Source organism: Nelumbo nucifera, chromosome 2 (assembly GCF_055504915.1).
Source record: "Nelumbo nucifera cultivar China Antique chromosome 2, China Antique-T2T, whole genome shotgun sequence".
Lineage (NCBI taxonomy): Eukaryota > Viridiplantae > Streptophyta > Magnoliopsida > Proteales > Nelumbonaceae > Nelumbo > Nelumbo nucifera.
The window spans coordinates 47,206,928-47,232,256 of NC_142650.1; the positions used below are offsets into that span (position 1 = coordinate 47,206,928).

The following is a 25,329-nucleotide window of genomic DNA, read 5'->3' on the forward strand; positions in this document are numbered from 1 at the left end:
TTCTAAATAGCAAGGATCTCTCTACTCTCTAGCCGCTAGATCGGTCTGTTTCATAATTTTGCCGATATGACAGAAATACCCTTAGTAGCTTTTATTTATTTATTTCCTTTTTTTAAGGTCCCTTGGTAGCTTTTAACTCTACTCTAGGCCCGAATCAGAAAATGACCCTTCGACTTTAGCTTTTGAGGACTGAGGAGAACCACGCTTTCTTTAGAGGGTAGTATTTTAACCTTTTTCGAAAACTTTTTGTGTGAAGAATGATTTAGACACATACTTTAGAGGGTAGTATTAAAAGACGAAACCCCCCTCCTGAGTTTCGAATTTTTAATTGTGTTTGGTTTAATGGAAAGAAACATAAAGTTGGGGAAAATTGTTCAGAAGTTTTGTATATTTTGTTAAGAATTTCTTTTAACTTTCTATTATTTCCTTGTTATTTTCTATTAAACCAAACATAGTCTCCGGATAGTCCATTGGTTTGCTTATTGCGTACATCGAGAAGCAGGGAAATAAATAGCCTGATCATTAAAAAAAATTCTTTCCAAATTACTTTAAAAATAACTTTAAGTGTTTGGTTGCACATAAAAAAAAATAGTTCTTTAAATGGAGCTAAGGTTAAATTTCTTAATGGTTTGTTAATGAACTCAATCAATCTATTGGTTATTAGTTACATACATGAATCAAGATTTTTACAAGTTTTTTGAGCTCAACTTGTGAAACTTTAGTTTCGACTTTGTTTAAACTGAGTTTTAAGCTAAGTTTGAGTTCAATGAAGTTCGGTTTGCGAAACTTGCAGGCCTAATTAAATTTATATTTTATATAATAATAAATATTTTTTTATATACGAAATAAGGAATAGTTTTTCTATGTATACTTTTTATTTTTTTCATGTATAATTTTTTTATATTTTTTTTTTACATAAAACTTGGACCTCATTCAAGTTCAAAGAAGCTCAAGCATGTGAGTTTTTGAATTGAGCCAAATTCAATTTCAAGCCTCTAACTCAAATCGAGATCAAGCTAAAGATGGAGCCTCATTTTTTTTTTCTTTTTGATAAATCAAGCTCGAATAACCAGATATTTAACTCGATTCAAATCCATCCTAGCGGTTATTTTTCAAAAAAAAACGAAAAAAAAAGTAAATATAAACTGTAAAAAATGGCACCTGTTGACTTTTATGAAAAAGTCAAAGGATATTTAACTCCATAAAAAACATAAACAAGAACACAAAGTTTTCCTCTTAAGGCTCAGTTTGGAAGGAGTACAAATACAAATATGTAGAATGTAAAACCTTATATTTTATATGTATTTACACTACGTATTTACATTTGTATTCCTACAAATGCAAATATGTAAGAGTGCAAAACCTTATATTCAGTGTTATTTTACTTGTATTTATACTGTACATATTTATATTTATAGTCCTTCCAAGCTGAGGTAAAGAGTTGATATAGGAAAGTCAAATAACTGCCCCTTAAATTTGGTTTGAGACCAGTCTAATTAAGATGCTGGAGTAGTGTAGTAATGCAACAATTAATGGTTCCCTAGCTAGGATGTCCAAGATGCCATTGATCAGAACTCAGAAGATCTATTTGACATCTTCAAAGCAGTGTGATGAGTTTGTAGCAACTTTTAGTGGGGGATATGCTCAAAGGTTGTGGTGTTGTTATCCTGATTCAGCAGATATGCTCAAAGGGCTGTAGCAACTTTTAGTGATAAGGCCCAGATCTCTCTGATGCGTTTGTTGGCTGATGAGCATTCGTTCGTGGGAATAGGGGTTTGGTATTTAAATCAGAATAATTCATTTTATTTCAACTGTTTACTTGGATGGAATCTGAATCTCATTTTCATTTCTATTAGAATGACATTGTCTGAATCTGAATCTCATTTGGAAATGTAATCAGGTTTTTATTTTTTTGCGTGAAAGAGAAGTAACTATGCTACACAGATAACGTGAGGTGAGGAGTTTCAATTCGCTGCTTCATTCCATTCCAATTCCATGAAGGACGACGCAAGTACCCCAAAGAAAAGAGGAAAAGAGGGGGAGTTTTGGAACTTTATAACCTGCCGACCACAACAGCAAAAAAGCTGTCATTGTTCGTTAAAATTAAAATTTTAAAACTGATGCAAATACCGTTCTCTCTCTCTCTCTCTTTGTCCTCTAAAAAGATGCATTCATTAAATCAACCACCAGATGATTACGAGTCTATAAGGACTATGGACCCATCACCTAGTTAGCACACTCTTCCGTTAAAAGATTGAATAAAGGCAGTCCCAACAAAGGCCTACGGTTTTATTGTTTTAATTGTGTTTGTCCGAGCCTCCTAGGTGGAACCAGCAACAATGACCACACCACTAGACCCCACTTAAAGAGCTTCTGTCTATAGCAATTCGTCAATTGATTTAACAAATATTGAGTGCAATTAGGATATAATATTAAATCAATATTTCAACCAATTATAATTATATTAAGAATAAAAAACTTTAGGCTCCGTTTGTTTTCGATGTAAATATAAATATGTATTCTGCATATTTACCCTTATATCTCGGTTTATGAATGTAAAGTCAGTTCATATCTTAGTCTGGTTTTTGTATTCTTTTCGTAAACATAAATGCTCTAACTACCTATTAAACTTTCGGTCAAATAACCACCAGTCCAGGTTCGATGAAATCTGATCTGTCCATTCTTATGAATTCATATGCAATTCTAACTTCTTCGTGTAAGATGCCAATTAATATGTAATTCATATGCAGTTCTAGCCAATTATTACGGTCGGATTTCTATAAACAGATAAACCCAGAGTTCTAATCAATGATAGCGTAAGAAGATGGATTGATGGGTAGAAAAAGCTGGGGCTCCACCCCAGAATTCATTTTGGTTCAGGCTTTGCTGCCGTGCCACCATGTGTGGTTGTGGGTTCAAATCCTCCTCAGCCATTTTGGTTCAAGCTAGTTGTGATGCTATGTGCTTTCATGCTTCTGAATTCCAATCGTAAACATCAGTTTGAATGCTGGCACACTAACCACATGCCAGGTTTTGTTTTGGTTTTTTTTTTTTTAATGATAACAGGATGGGGTAGCTATGACTCAGACGAGTATATGGGGAAACCCATATTTCAGATGAAGATGATGCAGATTATATGGGGAAACCCATATTTTGTGGATGATCACTCCTTCATATCTGGTCATCTGTTCAAAAATATGAGAATGACAGTTCCTCTCCAATCATATAGACCATATATTGGCATAAGGAACTATAGAAATCACCTTCCCCTTCCTATTCAATCCCTTCACACCAACATGATGTGTAAATAAATCCAATCATTGTCAAGAAATGCTATAGATTTTTTAGATAAACAATTATAAAAATACAATATAATTACCAGCTCACAGAAAATAAATTTGAATTTCAAACTTTCAGTTGTGTAAAATATGTCTTTATGGCAGAAGTAAGATATCTTTTGACTCATATCCATGTTTCTTCTGTTTGGTGGAATGAGATATTTAATGGCTGAACAAACAATTGACCTTTTGTAAATCCAAAATGTGGTTCCTCCGAGGATAAAAAGGAATAGATGAAAACAAATCCATATCCATAACAGAGGATAACAAATACACACACACCTAGTGTTTAGTTGAGTTGCATCTGAACCATCCCCCTCTCTCTTTCTCCCTCACTCATACATCCCCTCTCTCCCCCACTCATGCCTCCCTCTCTCTCTCTCTCTCTCTCTCCCTATATATATATATATATATATATATAACCTTCCAAATGATTTGGCTAATTAAACAACCCCCATGCCATAATCCCAGTAAAGAATCCAATGATGCCTCCTATCAGATATGGCCTAATTGTTGATGTGTATGGCCTTGCAACCAACTTCTCAAAGGAATATGTTGTATCCAGCTCTACCTTACAATACTTATAGTATACATCTTCAACTTCTTCTCGACTGTTATATGAACAATAAGAATTCCCCCTGAACCCAGCAACTTGCTTTTGACACTTGGGCCATGAGTCATACACACCGGGCTTTCTCCCCTTGAACACAACATAGGATTTTTTTCATGCTACACACTTCATCATTAGGACAAACTGATGTGAGTATAAGATATTAACAATGTAATTAATTATACATATATTTCAAGCAATAGAAAAATGATGATATACTACAAACAAAGAGTTATAACAAGGAAGTTCCATTATATCAGTAAGTCAAAAGTATCATTATAGAGGTAAGTTCTAAGGAGTTGTAATAGCTACTATAGCTGCCACCAACTACTTAATAGGATTTACCAGCAAATGCATCAACCTAATTTGGTTATAACAAAAAATAGTAGAAGTGTTAAGTTTCATTGTCTAAACTCCATAACAAGCCAAGAGGTACTACTGCATTCCACCAAAACCAGTCATCTTAGATATGATGGATATGACCATCTGAGCTCTAAATGGCTTGTCCCTCGCAAGGAAAATCTTTGCTTCCATCTCATTTCACCTAGGTACCCAAAGACAGTGTTCCGGACTTGGATGTCATACCCTTCCAAGTCCATAACTTCCCTCCATAAATAGTTTAAGAAATTCATCTCAGTCTCCACTATAAGTGCAAATGCAATTGTTGATATTGTAATATTCATTCTATTAATTGCATCAATAAAGTCTTGGTTGGGCTTCGGTTTTGATCCATGCGCCCTTTTTATTTTGAATTTGAGGAAGCTGCCCTACGGTTGTTGTTGGAGACTGATTGAGTACCATCTTCACAAATAAATTCATCAATAGTTAGTGGGGTTGTTGCATCATCATTGACTCAAACCTCTTCAGCACCATCAGCATCAACATTACACTCAGTCATGGATTCAAACCTTACCATAGCCTTGTCACTTGTAGGCTGATCATTTCCCAGAACTGTTTGCATCTCCTCAAACATCTCCATCACTCTGCCTTTAACACACAGTGTAAGTTGACTGGCCTACATTATAGATGGCATCATGACCAGTTGTTAATTTTTAAATATTAATTAAAAAACCAAATAAGCCACATTTACCTTGATGTAATCATCCCAAACAATGGGTCAGGTATGATTTGATTCTTGGATTCATTCCAACCAAAGCCACTAGTCCCGAGTAGCTTCTTGGCTTCCATGTATATGGGTTTTAATGTTCTCATTCTACTCTTAATATGGGGTGTTCTCATATCAATATTGAAATGGGCAGTCATCTCCTTGCATACTAATGTATATGCAGATGTCTGAAACTCCTTATCAATTTTGTTGCCCAATGCTACTTGATCAGCAAGTAGCTCAATCAATGCCTTATCCATGGCATCATTCCATCTTACTTGTCGACTTCGATCACCCTTGTTGGACATAGTTTGAGAGACAAACAATACATCATTTCCCTTATTGCCATCTTTCCTATTACTAATAGATGTTCTTGTTGTATCTCTAATAGAGACCATCCCTACCAAAGTATTCCATTTCATGTAGTAAATAAATAACATATAGACATGTACATACACTATCATAAAGAAATATTGAAAATACCTCTAGTATTCAACAACATAAAAGTAACATGTACAATACAGAAATAAAGTGTTTAAAAAATATTGCTGATATATCAAATGTCTATACCAAGTCATGAATATATAATAAAACAAATAACTTGGAGGTTTTAAACATTAAGAACTACAATTAATACAAATTGGTTCCAAATGATGATGAGTAATTAATCCAAATACTACAACTCCTAATCATCTTCGCAATCTCCTCCAGTCCCAAAACATGTCTGACCCAATTTGGTCCCTAAATGTGGACCACTTTGCGAGTTTATTTATTTGCAACCTCGGTGCAAGAGAATCTGCATTGGCACTTTCATCCACAAATTCATCCCCACCGAATGTATTTTGCATGTCCGCCTCACGAATCCCTTCTTGGGTGTATTGGTCATGTGGATCAACTCCCATGATATGGTTGTGAAACACACAACAAGCTATAACAATCTTGACCTGCGTGTCAAAGTCAAAATGTTGTGTTGCATCAAGGATTGTCCAACGCTTCTTTACAACACCAAAAGCACGTTCCACTGCATTTCTCAATAATGAATGTTTGTGGTTGAAAATCGACCTAGGGGACTCCGGCAACCGCCTTCATATCTTATTAAGGTGGTATCTAATGCCTTGGTAAGGTGCTAGGAAGCTTGACATGTTTCTGTATCTGGCATCTACTAAGCAGTATTTTCCTATATTGCGTTGAGTGATCATTGGCAATAAGCAGTTAGTTAAGACAATGGAGTCCATTATTCGAGTATTAGAAAGGATAGAGTATCAATTTAAATTACCTTTTGGAACTTGGAGTTTGCATTCTCTTTGCAGGGAATCATATAGGACGTGGCATCAGTGGCCAAACCCTCCCACCCAACCAATACATAAGTGAATTTTAAATCAAATGTCACTACAACCATTACATTTTGTGTTGTTTTTCCCATCCTACCATGAAACTTGCCTTGCTCCTTAACAAACACTTTGCATGGGATATGGGTCCCATCAATTGCACCTATACAGTCCTACATTTAACTAAATTATGTTAATTTCATGGTTTAGGGAGGTTTTAAGGAAAAAAATGTAAAAATCCGTTACATACCTTAAAACATGGCATAAACCGGGAGTCATTCCTAATCTCCGTGGGTACTTGTTCTCTAGTTGGTTGTATAACCAACAAAATGTACAATCTAAGTATAACACGTAGGACTTTATGGAATTACCGGCTTACGGTCTCTTGTAAACACCCGAAGGTAACATGTATGACATTATTCCTTTCATTATGCCCTATAGTGTGCAAAAACATTGCAACTTGCTCTTCGACAGACATATTAATGGTTGATCGAAGTCCACTATGTGTCATAAGTAAATGATAGAGGGAATCAAAACATGGCTTTCTCATCCTAATTTGAGATAAACAGGATGCCTCACTACTAAGGAGTCATTTAATTGCACTTTTCAGATGTCTAAATATGAAAATGCTACTTTTCAGACCTCACCCCTTGTTTGATTTTACCTCTTAAACATGGTTTGAATCTTATATTCAAATCTGAAAATAATAGACCTTGGGTCGGCTCTTAACACGCTCAGACGCGTTTCAGAGCCGGTGCAAGATCAAATCTACCCTTCTAATTTTTTAGAAATGGCACGTGCTACCCTTGATTACCCCCAAATCCAAAAAACCTAATCATTTCGCAGGGAGAAAGAACGCCTCTCTCACTTTCGCTTAGGGAGGAAGAACGCCTCTCTCTCTCTCCCCTCTACGTTCCCATCGCCGCCATTGCAGTTCTCTCTCCCCCTGTCTTCTCTCTCTCTCTCCCCCCCCCTCCCTTGTGTTTTCACCACCACCACCGCCGTTGCAACATGCAGTAGCGGTGGTTCGGTGAGTAAAAATATTTTATTATAAATTATTTTTATTAATTATTAATTATTAATTATTTTAATATTTTTTATTAAACATTAATAATTTTTTGTTAAATTTACTTGTGTTATTTATTAATTACTTTTATTAACTAGTAATTTTTAATTATTTAATTAATTTTTAAAAATTATTTTAATTTTTATTTGTGTAAATTATTAATTATTTTAATATTTTTATAGTCATTAATTTTTATTTTTTAATTTTAATCATTTCATTTATTAATTAGTAATTATTAATTTATTATTTGTTATTTGTATTGTTTCAATATTATTTTGAGGTTGAAAATTATTTTTTATGAGATAATGCAAATTGAACTCAACATTTACAAATAGTAGAAAAGCGTCTATGCCTCTTTTCAGATTTCAGACACTTTTAATATTTTTTTAACTTTTCAGATCTGAATTTTCAAATTATCAAATGCCACCTAAATACGGTGTTAAGAAATACTCCCTTCCCTAGGCTTCTGACCTCCCGTACCCCCCGACTCATAGATTCAGTATACTGTTTAATGATGACAACCACTACAAGATATGTCATAGTGGCACTAATGGCTGCACTGATCCATCTACGCTTGGCCACAGTGTCATGTGTTACCCTCATGCTTGACTGACAAGTCAATAGTGCCATGAGACAACATGCCATTGTAAGACAATATAAAAATAAATTGGGTGCCAAATGTAGTACTTCATTTTATCCTAGTTTAAACATGAATTTTGTGTTATATGGACATAATGTAAAAAGTACAAATTAATTGGAAATTATATGGAACTTGGAAATAACATCAAAGTGGCTTGGATTAGACCCAATGACCCAAGTTCATCATTCTGTTCGGATTCCACATGTAAAAGAATCCATATATGGAGTACCTAGATGGAAATGTATCAACTAATATATATATATATATAGAGAGAGAGAGAGATAGATAGATAGATAGCTAACTAGGTTTCATTTTGACATTTATTATGGGTGTTTAACTTGAATTGATTTCATTTAATGATTATTTGCCATTCCTTGAGGTATCCAAGTAACAAGATAATGCAGGAAAAGGAACTCTGTGATCCTTCTATACTGAAAGGAAACTGATCACCATTTTAGGGATAAGCTCCCACTTATGTTATTAGTAGGGTTCCTTAGTGGAATGTGTGATTCTTTGAATCCTCTGGTCCATTCACTTGTATTAGTAGCTAGCCTCCCTCTTATAAAGTAGAGAGGAAATCATCTTTCTGCCTCTACCACATACTTCCAAACAAATGACCTTCCTCCTAATTCCTTTTCTTGTATATAGATCAGAGATCACTTCATTTCACTTCCTATTTACCAAATGCTGCAAAATTTCTCTACAACTTGACAATAAACCTGCTAAATTTATGTTCTCTTCTCATGTATGTCATATAAAATGACAAATATAGGCATCTTGGATAAAATTACTATAGGCAAACCATGAGAAGAAACATATAGAATAGTGGGAGGTATCTTTGTCATCTGCTATGTATTTGCATTGGGTTCAATAAAGTCAGAACAGGTAAAACCAATACTGGCCCTACTAATCAGGACTGAATTGCAGACCAAGATTCTTTATTCAATTCCTAATGGGGTCGGTAAGAGCTCAGAAGTAGTGTTCTCTTCTGGGTCATGATCTACTACACCTTCTCTCTTAAATTTTCTTTTAATCAATGACAGATGTTCTATTACATGTGTATTCCTCATATGTATAGGTTTTATTTATTTTATTTTTTTAACACGTACTTGTCACAGCCTAAATGAAAATGTTAGAAAAAAGTGGAGGAGGTGGTCTTGGGTAGTAGTAGGCTGCATAAGAAGTCATCACAGAGGTCTTCAAACCGATCAGGCTCAGATGCAGATGCAATCGAAGCTGATCAGGATCAAAGGTTTGAGTTTAGGGCTCCTTCCTGGATCACATTTCTAAGTGTTGCCTCATACCAAAGGAGGAAGTTTTCAGTTTCAGATGCAGACATTGATGGGAAGAATTTTGAAGCAAAAAACTTGGGTAATGGGGGTGCTGGTTATGGGTTGAGGTGTTTGGAGGAAGAGATTGGGCCTGCTTCTCCTAAACAGAACTTGTTCTTGCAGCATAATTTCTAAGAGTTCCAACAGTATATTATGTATTGTTACTCAAGGGAGGAAATAGAAATAAAAAAAAAAAGATTGCAGATTTGCATATCTAAAAACATGTTTTCTGAGTCTATCAGATCTTGGTGGGTTTCAAGTATTTTTTTTTATTTCTTTTTCTTTTTTGCTTTGGAAGGAAATGTAAAAATTGGGATGGAGCATATAGTTTTCTAAAATTGCTGCTCCTTGTGTTGTTTTGTACTTTTTTGGCAATTATTGTGTATTAAATTCTAACTTGGCTAAAAAACTAGAATTAGGCATTTGGATGATTAAATTACTTGTGACACCACACAAATATATATATCTTTATGGTAAACTAAATCCATATAGCTAACCACACCGCATGAATTTGATTAGTTACTTGTGACTAGGGTGGGTTGTAACTCGGGTTGACCCACAACCCCAGCCCGTTCAGGTTGCACCTGTCTGTGTTTTGACAGGCAGTTCTTAATTACGTACAGGGGATTCTCAATTAATGGTGTATTTGATCCACTAACCCTTATAAGCCCTAAACTCCAACTTATGTTGGCATTTCTCAACAAATTTGAATATGAAATTTTCCAAATAGAAGGGCTGAAAATGATTTTGGGCTAAAATTTGCTTCAGTTGGCAAGAGAAATGTATGTATTATTGTATCCTTTTTTGGGTTCTAACAACACTGCCATTTGCAAAATTTAGCAGGTTCATTTCTCTTTTATATAGATCGAACCTTTTGCAAAATTATTCTCCTTTTCATTTTCTTTTGCAAAGTGTTTCTTGAAATATTATGGATCCGTTTATTTTATTTTATTTTTTTTTGGGAAAAGTTGGTTAATGGAAACTCAAGACTAGAGCAATATATTTACTCTACTGTTTAAAGAAACTGAAATTCCTTTTAACTAAGAAAAGGATTACAAACAAGAAGATTAACAATAAGAGGTCTTGATCAAACAATAGTAACAAACAAGAAGGATAACAATAACAAACGATTAACTAAGAAGAAGAGTAACAAACAATAAGACTAACTTTCACCATGTACATACTCGATTGTTGAAGACAAAGCGGAAGATGTGTAAACTTGTCTAAATCTGAGAAAGAAGCAACAAAAAAGGAAAAAAAAAAACCTTATTAGTCGAAGCAACAAACCAGATCTGTGCATGTATGGGCGAAGATGGGTTTATACATCAGATCTGTGAAGCTCAAGTCAGATCTACTATTACCTTGTTTAGATCTTGAAGGGAAGACTTCAACCCAGATGAAGATCGGGCATGAAAATCGACAGGAACCCCGACCACCGACGATCTAGATGAAGATCTTCAACCTAGATGAAGATCGACAGGAACCCCACAACCTAGATGAGATCTAAACATGAAAATAGCAAAACAAAATCTGTTTAAACACAAGAGGAGATTAACATCTACTGATCGCCGACCACCAACAACCATGCCATGGTCGGAGATGGGGGTGAAAAAGTTACCGTTGGAAGGGGAGGGGGGTGCAGCAAATCTCCTTTCACTCGTCAACCGAACGGCTATATTTTCTTCAATCGAACAGCACAAATACATACCCTAATTACATCGTCAATCCGAGAGAGCAAGATTACATCCAAAAAATCAATGCAGTAATGCACTCTTCAAACGATACAAACCTATCAAAAAAAAACATTTTTACGCTAATAATCAATGTATCTATGTATCACAAACAAATGCTTGCAAACGTGAACAGGAGTACATAAATACCTCGGTTCGGCATTTGTATCGCAAATAAATGCAGCCTAACATATTTGGGGTTTTAGAAAACCATTTAAATATATTTTGAGTTTTTAAAATAGATTTAAATATATCTTATGGGCTGATTTCACATGTGAATTCATAAAAAATTTTAAAATATTATGTTACCCTCTAATTCTTTGGTGTGATCTTCTACCGATGAATTCCTCATTGGTGTGATCTTCTACTGATGAATTCCTCATTGGTGTGATCTTCTACTGATGAATTCCTCTTCTTCCAACCAAAGAAGAGAGAATGAGAGCAGGAGAGAAAATGGAGAAGAAAGATAAGGAAAAGTCAGGTTTGTTCAGACAATGTGTTGAGTTTTTTTTTTTTTTCGGCAAACCAAAAGACCTTCATTAGTTGGAGAGATTACAAAGCTCCTCTGGGGAAGGATGAGTGCAAAACAATTCTCTCATCCGGTCCAGAGGCACATCATGGAATTCCGATTGACTATTCTCAGATAATCTAGTCCTAGATGCTAACTCATGTGCCATAGTGTTTGTAGCTCTACGGAAAGACACAATTGACACAAAAGGATTGCAGAAAGAGAACCTGTTCCCAAATCCCACATAGTCCATCCCATTTGAAACTTCCCTGCTTTTTGTGCATACTATTTACAATGCTTAGTGCCCTTCCGAGCTCCTAGAAAGATAATGGCCAAAGTTCAAAAATACTTCTTTTAAGTATTCCACTATTTTGAGTTTCTTGTGGTTGCTCGTCCAAACTAATAGAGGATTTGCGAAGAGCAAGACAACAAAGTCATCAAAGATCTCGTGAATCTCACTTTTCTACCAAGCCCAATTTATTCTCTGTTCCCCGGTATAACCCAAAGCACTTGCCTTTGAAGAAGTTATTTGCAATTCTCATTTCCATTATTGATGAAATGACATTCCCTCATTTGAGGGTGAGGGAATGGCCACTCCCTCTCCCTTCCTTGGAAATGAAAACTCATTTTCGCTGATTCCAATTCTTGTCTGAACCAAACAGGCTATAAGAATAGACTATTCTTTTTTGAAAGGGATTTTGATTCTGATTACAATTCCAATTCCAACTATGAACCAAACAGATCCTTGAAAAAACATAATCAGTAATTCTAACAGACAGCTAGGTTTGGTTTGATAAATATAGGAGGGAAAATTCCATCTACTTTCCGTTTCTCTCTTCTACCAAACTAAACGCAGTCGTAAATAGGATGTCAATTGGACCAGATTTGGTCCAATATGAATCTATTATAAATGGACAAGATCCAATCTTTAGACTAATTTGGACCAGACCAATTCAATGTTTGGATCATCCAATCAGTTCAAATTGGTTTTGATTTAGATTGGTTTCAACCCAAACTTGCTCTATTGACACCTCTATTCTTATCTTTAATGTACTTAGATATTTGTTCGATCCGACCCAATCCATTATCCAATCAGTATCCTGTACTTTGGATCCAGTGACAATTTGTCCCTGCCGTTAAGTGACATTTGAAAAGTCAAAAATGCCCTTCAAATGCCATCTAAATCTCTTTATCAACCATCCAAGCGTTGACAAAAAACTGAACAGTCCCAAATTCTGACTGTTTGTATGGTTGATAAAGAGAATTAGATGACATTCTTAGGGTATTTTTGACTTTTCAAATGTCACTTAACAGCTGATTAAGACCAGGTCCAATCCAATCCAATAAATATTTGGACCATTAAGTCTGGACTGGTCCAATTCAATGTCTTGTTGGTCCATCCAATCTGGACGGGTCCACCATCCCAAAACAGGCCCATTTGACACCCTTAGCCTTAAGGAAACGCAATTGAATAGAATAGTTCTGAGAACAATATTTCAAGAAAAAGCATTAAATTCTTCGTTCAATACATCTTGGCGCTTAAATACATAGATGAGAAGACTCAACCTAATATCATTTTTTGTGGCAGATAAGGACCTAACCTAATATCATTTTTTGTGGCACTATGACCCACTCGGCCACTCCCATTATGACTCTGGCTCACGGAAACGACAAAGGTCTAATGGAACAAAGCTTCATACAAACTAGTTTCCTAAGACAGTTTTTCTCATCAACGATTGTGGTGTTCACCTAATTAAAATCCATCTGCACATTAATACTAGTTTTCCATCCACTCCACAGAACAAGGATCTAATACCCACAGACACCTCAATATGTAGTCCTAAAATTCTAAACCAAGAAAGCCATTCTTCATTATGCAACAGCCCCATCATGAAGGAGCATCTGATCAAAGTGCCATGTTCCTGAAACCCACAAAAACATTGTTCCTGTCACATACTAAGAAAACAAAACGCAAGAAGAGAAGAGGATTAAGCAGGATAGATATGATCAAGAGATGAGAGACAATTCAGTTCCTACCATGTCCCTTGCCAACTCTTCTCAGTTGTGCAACATATTCCGAGATCTTCTTGATCGCTTCCACCTAAACCGAGAGGGGATCAATGAAGCAGAACTAAACAAAATTGCTCAAAACACATCCAAATCCAGGAAAATAATGAGGACATTAAACCATGATTCACCTGCTCAGTCAAAAACTCGCTCTCAATGAAATCAGCCAATTGCACATCTTTGTTTTTATCTGCCACCTATTGCAGGAACCATGTAAATTATTACTTTCATTTCAGGGCAAAAGTACTCATTGAAGAGCACAAAAAGAAATAAAAATCAAAGGTTATATGCTGCATATAAGAGAAACCAGACTGCATATCTACATATCAAATCAAATAAAGATGGTCTCAAGATGTTTACACTGTGTAACTTCAGAAGCTTCTCATTTGTTAACTTCTCCAAAGCCAATGTAAGCTCCATTGCTAAATCAAGAAAAAGCAGATGCTTAATGCAAATACAAAGTAGAAATTGGTTTATATTACCCTCCTGCACATTTGCAAAATAAAAACAAACGACCACTTTGGCCCTATACAAAAGAAACTGAATTATATAGTACAAAGACCACAGACAAAGTCTATTCAACTGTGCTCTAACAAGCACTCAACCATCCTTGCAAATACTTCAGACCAACAAAAATCAATAAGCCTGGATACTAGAGGATGCAACTAAACTTACATGGCATGGTCAACAAGCAGAGCAGAAAGCTCCATATGCATATGGACTCAGGAAAAGGAGAAATCACTATACATGTATAAAAGCATTAACATATAGTTATGAACGTGAGCGCGCACACACACACACACCACTTATAATTTGTTTAACATATAGTTTTCAGGCCTCCCTTAATTTTTTTCCTTTTTTCTATTTTGTTCAAAAACTAATTATAAACAAATGAGATGGCAATAAGTGGTGCTGATGTGGAACTGACATCAACCTCTAACAGTCTGAAAACTTCCATATTTCTTCTACATGAGCAAATACTTGATTCAATCACTTCTTCTCTTATCTCTTGTCAAAGAATGTAAAGCTAGGCTATGAGTAAAAAAGCCGGGTGCTTTTGTTACAGGGATTTCTTTCAAATTCTGTTGAACATAAAAGCCAAGTTATGAGTTGAAATCCCTGAAGAAGTGGGATTTTAGATTGATCTGTTTTTACAAAGGATCCAATCACTTGCATCAACGGACAACGGATGATTCATCCAATCAATGCTCTATGAGCATGAAAACTAAAGTACATATTGGTTGTATGGACAAACTGAAACAAAGAAAACCTACCATACAGTGCATCCCCCTTCTCAGGGTGATCAAATTCAGATAATGGCATTAGTATGGACTGTAGTTTCACTTTTCCTCCTCGCTTGTTCTGGTGATTACCAGAAAACAAAGTTAGAGTCTTAGAGATTCAACTCCAAAATATAAATAGACTACCTGTTCATGGGCCATGGGCCGGGCTCGGGCTTGGCTTTTGTTAAAATTCTAATGGGCCCGGCCTGAGATAGTGTAAAGTTGGGCCCGAACAAGCAAAAAATTTGAAAATGAACGAAGAGGCACAAGGGCAACTGAACCAACAACACCTGATACTCCATCAGCTTCTCTGCATGCTCCCTTTCTTCTTTGCTCGACTCTTTGAAAAAACTGACAGTAAAAATACCAATCAGCTTGATTCAAAAAACAATAAAAAAAGCCAAAGGTAAAAGAACGTTTGGGTCCTCGAGTGGTTACTTGGCCAGGCCTTTGAGAGCAACATTATCCCTATCAAAGTAGGCGAACATAGCATGATACGCGTAAGAGACATTGTATTCCACACTGTCACCAGTGGAGAAAGCCGCAAGTTAGAGAGAAAAGCAAATAGATCGAAGTAGAAAAGTAATCTGGGTCCTAATGATGAAAGATCGAAGTTGACAAATTGGCGTTGAAAATGAACCAAACTTCTTAATGAAAGACCAAATTGACATGGACCAACAACATTATAACACAGGCACCTCGATAAGAAGCGTAATAGAAACATGCAGTAAAATTAGTTCATTCGACAATGCTAAAAAAAAATAAAAGCAACATTACATAAAAAAATGAACAGACAAAAAAAACTAAAATAGATCAATAACAGTCAATAAGACAGATAAACAAAACGATGAGCCTCGTGAAAAAATAGAGCTTGAATCATGAGAGAACACATGGAAGATTTAGACAAGGAAAGCCTAGGGAAAAAAAGAGATTAGTGCATCAAAATGAAAGAAAGCGAAAAATAAAAAAGCAAAAAAGAAGAACAAACGGCCAATGGACTCGGAATACATAAAGCGATTGAAGATCCAAGAAGAGATAATATGAAGAAAGACTAAAACAAAGAAACGACTTTGATTTAAACAAAATCATGAGGTATAAAAGTGAGCGAAACAAAACCGACTTGATCTGCTCGTTGATGGCAGCTTCACACTCATCGGTGTACTTCTGACGAGCCAGCGACTCTTGGAGAGCAGAGGGGACGAGGGCAAGTTCTTTCTTCACTTCTTCAAATGGCTGAAACACAACGCCCGTGAGTGATTGAGACTCTTTTGATGCACAGACAATAAATCCATTGCCCGCGTTTCTCCGGGAGGGAGAAGACAAAGAAGCGGACGAGGAGAAAAGGGGAACAAGACTCTCCCCTTGTGTGGTCGGGACAAAGAGACCAGAAGCAGCAGCTCTAATTATCATGATTTGTTATATGATAAATGAGAAAAGAAATCAGAAATCGAAAAAGGAGGAAGAAGAGATCATGAAAAGGAAGTTAGCGAGGAGTGAGGACTCAAGTGACGAAAAGGGGGAATGAGGAAAGGGGTGTGGTTAGGAGATGAATATATAGCGGTGGTGTTAGGGTGGCTCTTTTCATTTGAACCATTGGATGGAGTGCCACGTGGATGATTAGGATAAAGTAAACAATAGAAGCGCGTGGCGAGCTTGTGGAATTGGCGAATATGCTTGTGGTTGGTCCGGAATCCCAACGAAATATCTGATCCTGGACCTAGTTCTCTCCACAGGGGTTTTATTTTTTTTGAAAAATTTACGATGCGGAAAAGATATGGTATGAGCAGAGTTTTGACCAATTAAAACCCAATAAATAATAAATTCCAGTCGATTGATTAGAAGTTTTTCAGATATCATATCTTTTCGATGTCATAGTCGGAACCCTTTTTTTTATATTGATTATTCGTTTCTTTTTTACCTTACAGGGGCTTTAATCTAATTACCGTGACATAGAACCGCAATTCTTTATTGTTATTAGCGGAGTTCGAAACCGCATCGCCTCTGGGGCTTTCCCGGTTACGTGCCAACCGACTGGGGTTTCATTACCTTTACCTTTTGTGACCATGAAAATTGGAATCTTATTTAACCTTTTGCATTTTGCGTATACCAAGAACGATTATTTATTATTTTATTAATTATGAGTCCGAGCATGATACGGAACAGGCACAATCAATTATTGAAATTTGACAGTTGTAGACCATTCGATTCTTTGATCCAACGGCGACCGGCGGTCCAATTGATGCATTATTTAAATTGGACTAAACAGTAATTAACAGGTCAAACTGACGAAACCGCTGATAACTATGTGATAATGGCTCATTTGTCGTTAGCATTGTATGATGGCGTCTGGCTCGTGTCTCCACGTGTCCATTCTACTGCGATTACGGGAGTACGCCGTCTATGGTTCTTACTTCTTAGCTACCATATATCGTCCTATGGGAATTCATTGATCCAGTCTCTCGATGACAGTGGCGGGGTTTGGGTGTGGCTTGAGTTTATTTGATAAATGGTGTTATGACATCGCTAAATCAGTATTTGTTTTGATAAATGGATTCGTATGCATACATACTGATAAAAATTGGTTTTAATTTATGTGTATGTTAATCGTTAGGAAATTATTTATTTTAACATTTTCCCAACAGTTAACCATTCATTTATTATTACGTTGATATGGAGTTTAGTGCATGGTTTTTAAAATCAATCTGGAGACTGAACCGATCAGGGGTTTGGTTATCGTGTCTAATGGTCCGACAGTTGGGCCCATTCTAATAAAAAAAATAAAAAAAAAATTAGAAGAGAAAATAAAAAATGAAAACCAGTCAAAACGATTCAAATAGTTCGAACGATTAATTGCCTGGGTCAGCTATTTGCTGACTAAAATCAACGATTTTTATGGAAAATTCGGTTTTGAAAAAAACTAGCTCGATTTTCCTGATCTGACTATCCAGTCCGATCCAATTTTGAAAAAGATGATTTAGTGGCGTTTAATTGTCAACAAATCCCAAAAAAATGTTTATCGACCACTTTTTTTCATTTATGAGTTTAGTGGGACTTACAATTGAGTTGGGTAGAGAACTGAGCCTATCCACCCAAAGAATGTCTGAACTTATTGATAATTGGGTTAGCTTTACTTTAGGACTATTCTATTATTATAGACTCTATGGGGTTTCATTTGAGGACTCCGGATCTCCTGCCCATGCCTACCCACAATTAGACCTATTCATGGGTCAGGGGGCCCGGGCTGGCCTGGCCCCTGGATGGGCTTGAACAGGCTTTTTAGCCCGCGGGCTTAACCTCGGGCCAAAAAGCCCGGCCCGCATAAAATTTGAGTCGGGCTCGGGCTTTGCCAAAATAGCCCGGCCCGAGCTCGACCTATAGTTAAACCTAAGTAAAAATCCTATGTGATGTCCATTTGAATAAATTTTTTGATTTAAGAAGGTTGTTGATTCATTTGTAGGCCCATTGTTAATTTAAATATGGGAAAAAAACATCTGAATTAAAATAGATAATTTTCATTTGAATAGGAAAAAATTCGAATTTCTTTTATTAGGTCGGGCTTCGGACTCGGGCTCGGGCTTCGGGCTTTTTATCAGGGCCAGGCTCGGGCCCAAGTTGTAGGCCCGTTGGTCGGGCCGGGCTCGGGCTCGGGCCTAACATTTTTCTGTTAATAAGGAGTAAAAGCCCGGCCCAGCCCATGAACAAGTCTACCCACAATACACCACCCCCCGTGAATTGGGAACATCTCCCCTTGCATAATACTATGCAGAGGATGAGATATTCTCCATGTGTGGTTGCGATAAACATGGGCAGGAGATCTAGGCTCTAATTTGAGACTAGTTCTTTGCACATTTTCTTACAGTTTGGGATCTGGTCTATCAAGACCTAGACCAAATTTGAACCTCTGACAGCATAATATTTTGTAGCCAATAGTCTACAACCCTATTTTTTCCTCTTAGGCTCTCACTTTGTCAATCACTCTACTCCAAAATCTGGTGTATGACTATTCTCTCTCTCTCTCTTTGAAAACAAGCCAAATATTGCCTCTGGGTGATGGGTTGAATAATTTAACCATTTGGGTCAATAATAGATTATGGTTTTTTAACTGCCGTTGATTTGGATGATTGGACCGTTTATCCCAAGAACCGTTCAGATTACCGGTTCCATTCTACCTCAAACCCAGTTCTTGGCCAAAAATCATTGAATCAATCAACGATTCGTTGATCCGAGCAGTCAAACTATCGACCTATCAACCAATTCAACAGTTTTTAGCTGTTTTATTTTTAATTATTTTTATTATTTTTATTTTTGTGTTAAAATGGGTTATCCATTCAAACCGGATAGTCGAACCATCAACTCGAAAACCAGCGACCAAAACAGTTCCATTTCCATGTAATTTTCTAAAACCATGTAATAGATTAATAGTTGTGAAAACGGCTCTAAAAATAATGTAGAAGTGAAAACCGCAAGGTGGGGCATATTATAGCTGATGTGAATGGAGGGATGAAGGCACACGAACGATTTGGGGGCTTTGTGTATTGCCCCTTTTTATAGTTTCATGCAAGATTTTTAAAACCAGATCGGACAAAGAACCATTTTGGGTCCAGTTCCTGAGTCCAACGGTTCAACTGTTTTAACTGAAGGGAAGGCCATTTAAAGCAAAAAATTAAAAATAAATTTAAATAAATAAAAAATGACTAAAACTGTTGTCCAGTTCAACAGTTCGACCACCCAGGCCAACGATTTGTTGACCAAATTAACGATTTTTGGCCGAAAAGCAGTTTTTGGATGAAACAAAACCAACTAAGTGACCATTTTCTAGTTTTTCTGGTCCGACCGTCCAGTCCAATCCGGTTTTGGAAACACTAGTTTCATGAGTTAGACAATAGAGGATCAGGTCCCCGATGCCAATGAAGGTCATAACCCCTGACCCTGGTGGTAGAGGGATTTGATCCCAAGCTTGCACTACAACAACCGGCCAAAAAACTTAAGGCACCTCCTTTGAAGCTGCTTCTAAAATTTTCGATATAGTTGAAAGTTTAAATTTGCAAATTTGAAAAATAAACCAATTTTAGAAAATAGATTAGAAGGATTTAAGGTTGCGATTAGACTTGTCCATGGGTCAGGTAGCCTGACAGGCCGGCCCAACCCAATCTAATTTGGACTTGGATAGAATTTCAGGCCTATAGGCTCGAGCTTGACCCTCTTTTTGGGATAAGCTCGAGCTTTCTCAAAAAAAAAAACCCAACCTAAGCCCAAACCCAACTTAATAATGTATTATATAATAAAAATATATTTTATATAATACATTTTTCTTTATTATTCTTCTCTTTTTTTTTCAAGTATTAGTAAGATCTTTTATTTTTTTTAGATTTCGAAGTCTTTTAACTATCATTTGTCATTTGGTTAGTTGTGTATTACCAAATTTTCCGGATAAGCAAATATAACTCCAAAATGATGGAATTCTTTCTCGAATACATTACTTATACGAATTTGTTCATTGACCAAGCTGGAAAAATGGTAATGTCTTTCTCTTGAGTGGTTTTGAGGATAGATTCAATGAACCTTCTTTTTTTTTTTAATTTTTTAAGGCTGCGTTTAGATAAATTTCATGATTTGTGCATTGTCAAGCTTTCAAATCAGGTAGGAACACAGGATCCAATGACCAATGACCAGTGACAATAACCTTTATACAGCCATGCATTTGGGAACATGACGCTTGTCGTCAGTGAGATGTTGCCATTATACAGCTGCAATGACGGTTGGGACTAGTTGTTGAAACCCTGTGGGAACTAGATCCGGACCATCTGTTCTCCTTCACTATTGTTATGTTTTTAAAAGTAATTTTCACCAAATGCTCCAAATCACTTTTTCGACTCATTTTTTCCCAAACCAACCCAAAGGTCAAAAACTAATGCTCGTCACATGGAGCCTAACTCATAATTATTTTTTCTGATATTTGCAGGAGAATAATTGCATCTCTCTGTCTGGGCGATGAGAGGACACACTAATTGGGGTTGCATGTTGTTACTTTTAGATCTATTATTATAGATCATATGGGGTTTGGTTTGAAATTGGTTCTACACGTAGACTTAAAGTGTGTGACTGGATATCATAACCTAGACCAGATGAAAACCTAGACAGCAATATGTTTTGTAACCGTAGTCACAAGTTTGCAACCCTATTTTTTCCCCTCTCCCTCTGTCTTTTTGTAGGTGCTTGACATCAATGCTATTTCCTCGCGAAGGAAACAGTGAAATATCAGTGTCACATCATAAATCTGTTTTTTTGGGAAAATGTGTATTGTTTAGTTAGTTGTTGTTTTGAAAAACATTTTATCAGACCATGCTTTGAAAATCAGGAAAAATGTAGTATGCCGACATGGTTAGCCCTTTTTGGTATTTTCCCTTTTTTCTATTATTGTTAACAACAGTATGCTAACATAACATTCAAAAATGCCTATGTGGTAGCAATAACAATAGTACTAAATAGAAAACTTGAAAAAACAACATATTTATGCCTCTCAGAAAATGACATTGATTCCAAACACCACCTACATTTAGCCTATAACAGTTGGTTCTCAGCTCAAGCCTTAGATGGAAAATGGTTTTTTGATCTGGTTGAACCACATACCTGATTATATTAAAGTTTGAGCTTAGGACTCGTGACAATGCTGTATAGACGAGGGAGAAGATCATCTTGATTGTGTGTTTTCTGTTTATAAAATTGAAGTCAAAAACATGTTCTTGAATCTAATTTTAAAAATATGCTTTCATCTAATTATTTAACACCATATCTCACAAATCACATCATTTTTATACTAAAAAGAAAATAAAAATTTTATTTTTATTTTAAAAATCAATATTTTGTTGGTTCAAAATAAGATTCAAAAACATATTTTTTTAGTGATGTGACAAGTTCAAAAACAATTAAAAACAAAAATATTCATGTTGTAAAACGCCCCCGTAAGTGTTTGGCTTCAAAGTAGTGCTGTTGTTATGTACGGCCATCATCGGGCTGAAACCTTTAATCATCTTTTCTCGGTGGGAGTTAATGGCACACAACACAAGATATGGGAGGGATAGAGCATATTGTCGATCTAATAGATCCCTTGTCTAATGGATGGTTTGGACCGGCTGCAGGATATGGACTTGTGTAAATTAAAAGCACCCTAAGGCTATGGTTGATTTGAAAGAAAAGATAGGGGAAGAAAGGCAAAGGCAGGGAAACCTTTAGGCTGCTTTTGGAAATAGTATAAATATCGGTTTGATGCATTATTGCACCCTGGCCCTGATTTGCATGTGTTTGGAAATATTTTAAAAATATCATTAAGATTGAAGTAAATTTGTCAGAATTTATTTTGATCCTGTGGAGAAAAACTATTTTGATTTTTTTGAAATAAATTCATACCCTTCATCAATTGAGAGAAGTACCCATGCTTTACATCGTTATTTGCCAAATCAGAAGTGTAAAGCTTCCAAAATTTGTCATTCACACGTTAGAATTGGATAGAGTTCCACAAATTGGCATACATTTGACTCGCACAACATATGGGAATTTCTTCCATCAGGCTTTGCCTACATGTACCTGTTAATCATTAGACATGGAATAATCAATTAATCGTTTTGAAGCACTTTTCTGCTTGAATATTTTATCTTTTTATCATATTACTAGAATTAGAACAAACATCCAAACGCAAATGACAGGGGTGTTGGGAGGAAACATGGATTGAAATACCAAACATTAGTACATCAATAATCTCTTGAAACATAAAGGCACACGATATGAGAAAATGGGAGAGTTAGCAAAGGAAAGTTCACTGGATGATCGATTTTCGGAGGAAGGGGTAGTAGGTATGAAACATATGGCCGGCGTTGAGGAGAGGGATTTTGCAGCGGTCAACGGCACACCCTCTCTGGTCAGCGTGAGAAGCAAATCTCCCTGCACAAATCCCTCTCTACGGCTATCCTTGCAAAAAGTCCCTCTCACACAATGGTAAGGGTTTGGGGCCTGGGGGTTTTCTTTGCAATTTCAGTGATCCGCGAAGCACCAGATATCTCTGCCTCAATCACCATTCACCACCACATCACCATCCATGTAGGCACCACATCAAATGTGTGTTTCGTGAAACGTGAAGCCATTGGGGGAAGCTAGAAATTTTCACTTCCCCAAACGGCTCATTGCACGAAAATCCACCCATTTCCATTTATCAGTGTTTTTATAATAAACGGTTGCACCAAACAGCCGGCTAACCTCTAATAAACGTTTATCGCGCTAAACACCTGTGTCACCTACACGGCAACGTTTATTGAGAAAATGCTAACGGTTTCAAACATAGTCTAAGTGGAGGTTGGATCAAAACCTAATAAAATGGATTCCCGGCCCCACTCCAAAACATCAACTAAAATGTAAAGGATTACTCTTTAACACTCCTCCAATTAAAATGTATTAATTTTCATTACAAAATGTAATAGACCTAAACCTTTCTCAGGCCATTTTCCCCCAAACCCTACTTGTGCTCCCTATCTCATTTTACTGTTTAACACTTTAATTCCCCTCCCCCACCCACAAAAAAAAAAAAACAAGAAAATTTTTTACTTCACCATTGCTCCCGACAATTTCACAAACACGACCTTCAAGCTTTGTTGTCCAGGTGCTCACTTATGCATAAATTTGGAGCACAAAAATTAATGCGGATAAATTCAAAAGAATTTATTTATTTGTTTTGCAAAAATGTAAGTGGGATACAATTTCTCTCTTTTTTTTTTTTGCAATCTCTTGTCTTTGACGAGATCCGAAACCACGACTAGAACTTGCAATTATGAGAAACAAGTAACACCCAACCTTCTATAAACGAAAATTTATTCACACCCAATCAATGATTAGAACACGAACAGCTAAAAGCAATGTCCTCACTTGTAGAATTGACGGAAGCCTTTTAAACCATAGGAATTTGAAGATCAAAATTTTCTAGGTTGATGTAGTACGAAGTTGTAGCAATTTCCGTGTTTCAATAATTAAAGAGTTGGACCATTTCTTCTTTCTTCCTTGATCATAGTGCAGCCCGTTTCTTCTTCTTTTTCAAAAGCAATGGCAGCGGTCGGAGATGAAATCGGTGGTAGTTGAAGGGGGGCGCCAAATGGAAGAAAGACCGATGGAGGGCTAGAGCTTCCAAGAGGGCTTTGCTCTTCTACCTTTATCTATTTATAATGCCTCTCTTTAAATGAATTGGCCTAAGAATTTGAATTCAAATTTCATTTTGGCCAACTATTGTAATTAATATGGGCCCACTAGATTGACAATTAGATGGTCAATCTTTGATCCCCTTTTAAACGTAATTAAATTCATAGATTGGATTTAACATGCCACTTGGCAGTGGGGTGGACCCATGCATCATTTAGTTCACTGACCAACCATTAATTCCCTTTTTTTTGTTGGATCAATTAAGCCTTGTTGTGTGATTTCCTTTTTTAAATAAGCTTCTCTCCACCGATTTTGGGTTTAATCCAATCAAGATTGATTGGTGAGGCTTGCTGAATAGGCCACTTGGCAAGAGTTGACCCCGAAGATTTCATCAATCCGATTAAGCTACCCTTGCATATCTATTAGCCAACCATATTTCCTTTTCTATGAAACCTCATTTAAGTGTGATTACCATTCAATTAGGCTCCACTGAACTGACTAATTTGTTAATTAATCTTGTTAGGATTTCATCTCGTGTAATATGCCGATTTAGGAATTTATTGATGGGTTGGTGGAGTACCTCTTTCTTGGGCTGAAGAATTAGTGAGTCCCTACACTAGGTCCCACCATGATGGGCCAAAAAAATTATATTCCAACAAACCTTCACCAAATTACCTATCATGAAGTTCCAGCATAAGACTACTACTACCAATGGTTGATCAGTCATTAGGCTCGTTACATCATCAATAAACCTCCATCAGGTGGTTAACCAATACATGACCAGTGGCTTCCTTCTTTTCTCAAGAGAACCAGAACATTTTTTTTTAAGTTAGTCTTCGGGTTTGTAACTGAATTCGTTAAGAACATGGAAATTCAAATGAAAAAACAAAACATTGAGGAGTAATAAAAACTAAATGATGAAGTGAGGAACTAGAGTAAGTTTATTTGTTATAGGCCTAGTGGAAGAAAAGGGTAAACAAAGGATCAAAAATGTCATATGAAAAACCTGCAATGAAGATAATTCCAATTTCAAGTGATGTTATTGATGGTTTAACTTATATGAAAAACCTTCAAACAACTATAGAAAAGCAAATGAAAGTCGTCAAATACAATATTAGGTTTCTAGTGAAATAAATGGTAAGG

The 25,329-nt window shown here is 36.3% G+C and overlaps 2 protein-coding genes across 2 annotated transcripts; both read right to left on the minus strand.

Moving 5' to 3' along the window:
• Window positions 1-4,801: 4,801 nt before the first annotated feature.
• On the minus strand, window positions 4,802-5,451 carry LOC104602691 (uncharacterized). The gene is made up of 2 exons (XM_010266470.1): window positions 5,039-5,451; window positions 4,802-4,931 (listed from the first exon to the last, which is right to left on the minus strand). Exons 1-2 carry the CDS (start codon window positions 5,449-5,451, stop codon window positions 4,802-4,804), a joined length of 543 nt encoding a protein of 180 aa, XP_010264772.1.
• A 7,699-nt stretch (window positions 5,452-13,150) lies between these two features.
• FER4 (ferritin 4) lies at window positions 13,151-16,536 on the minus strand. The gene is made up of 8 exons (XM_010266252.3): window positions 16,127-16,536; window positions 15,445-15,528; window positions 15,297-15,357; window positions 14,998-15,085; window positions 14,084-14,145; window positions 13,855-13,920; window positions 13,694-13,757; window positions 13,151-13,578 (listed from the first exon to the last, which is right to left on the minus strand). Exons 1-8 carry the CDS (start codon window positions 16,414-16,416, stop codon window positions 13,529-13,531), a joined length of 765 nt encoding a protein of 254 aa, XP_010264554.1. The 5' UTR covers window positions 16,417-16,536; the 3' UTR covers window positions 13,151-13,528.
• Window positions 16,537-25,329: the final 8,793 nt, after the last annotated feature.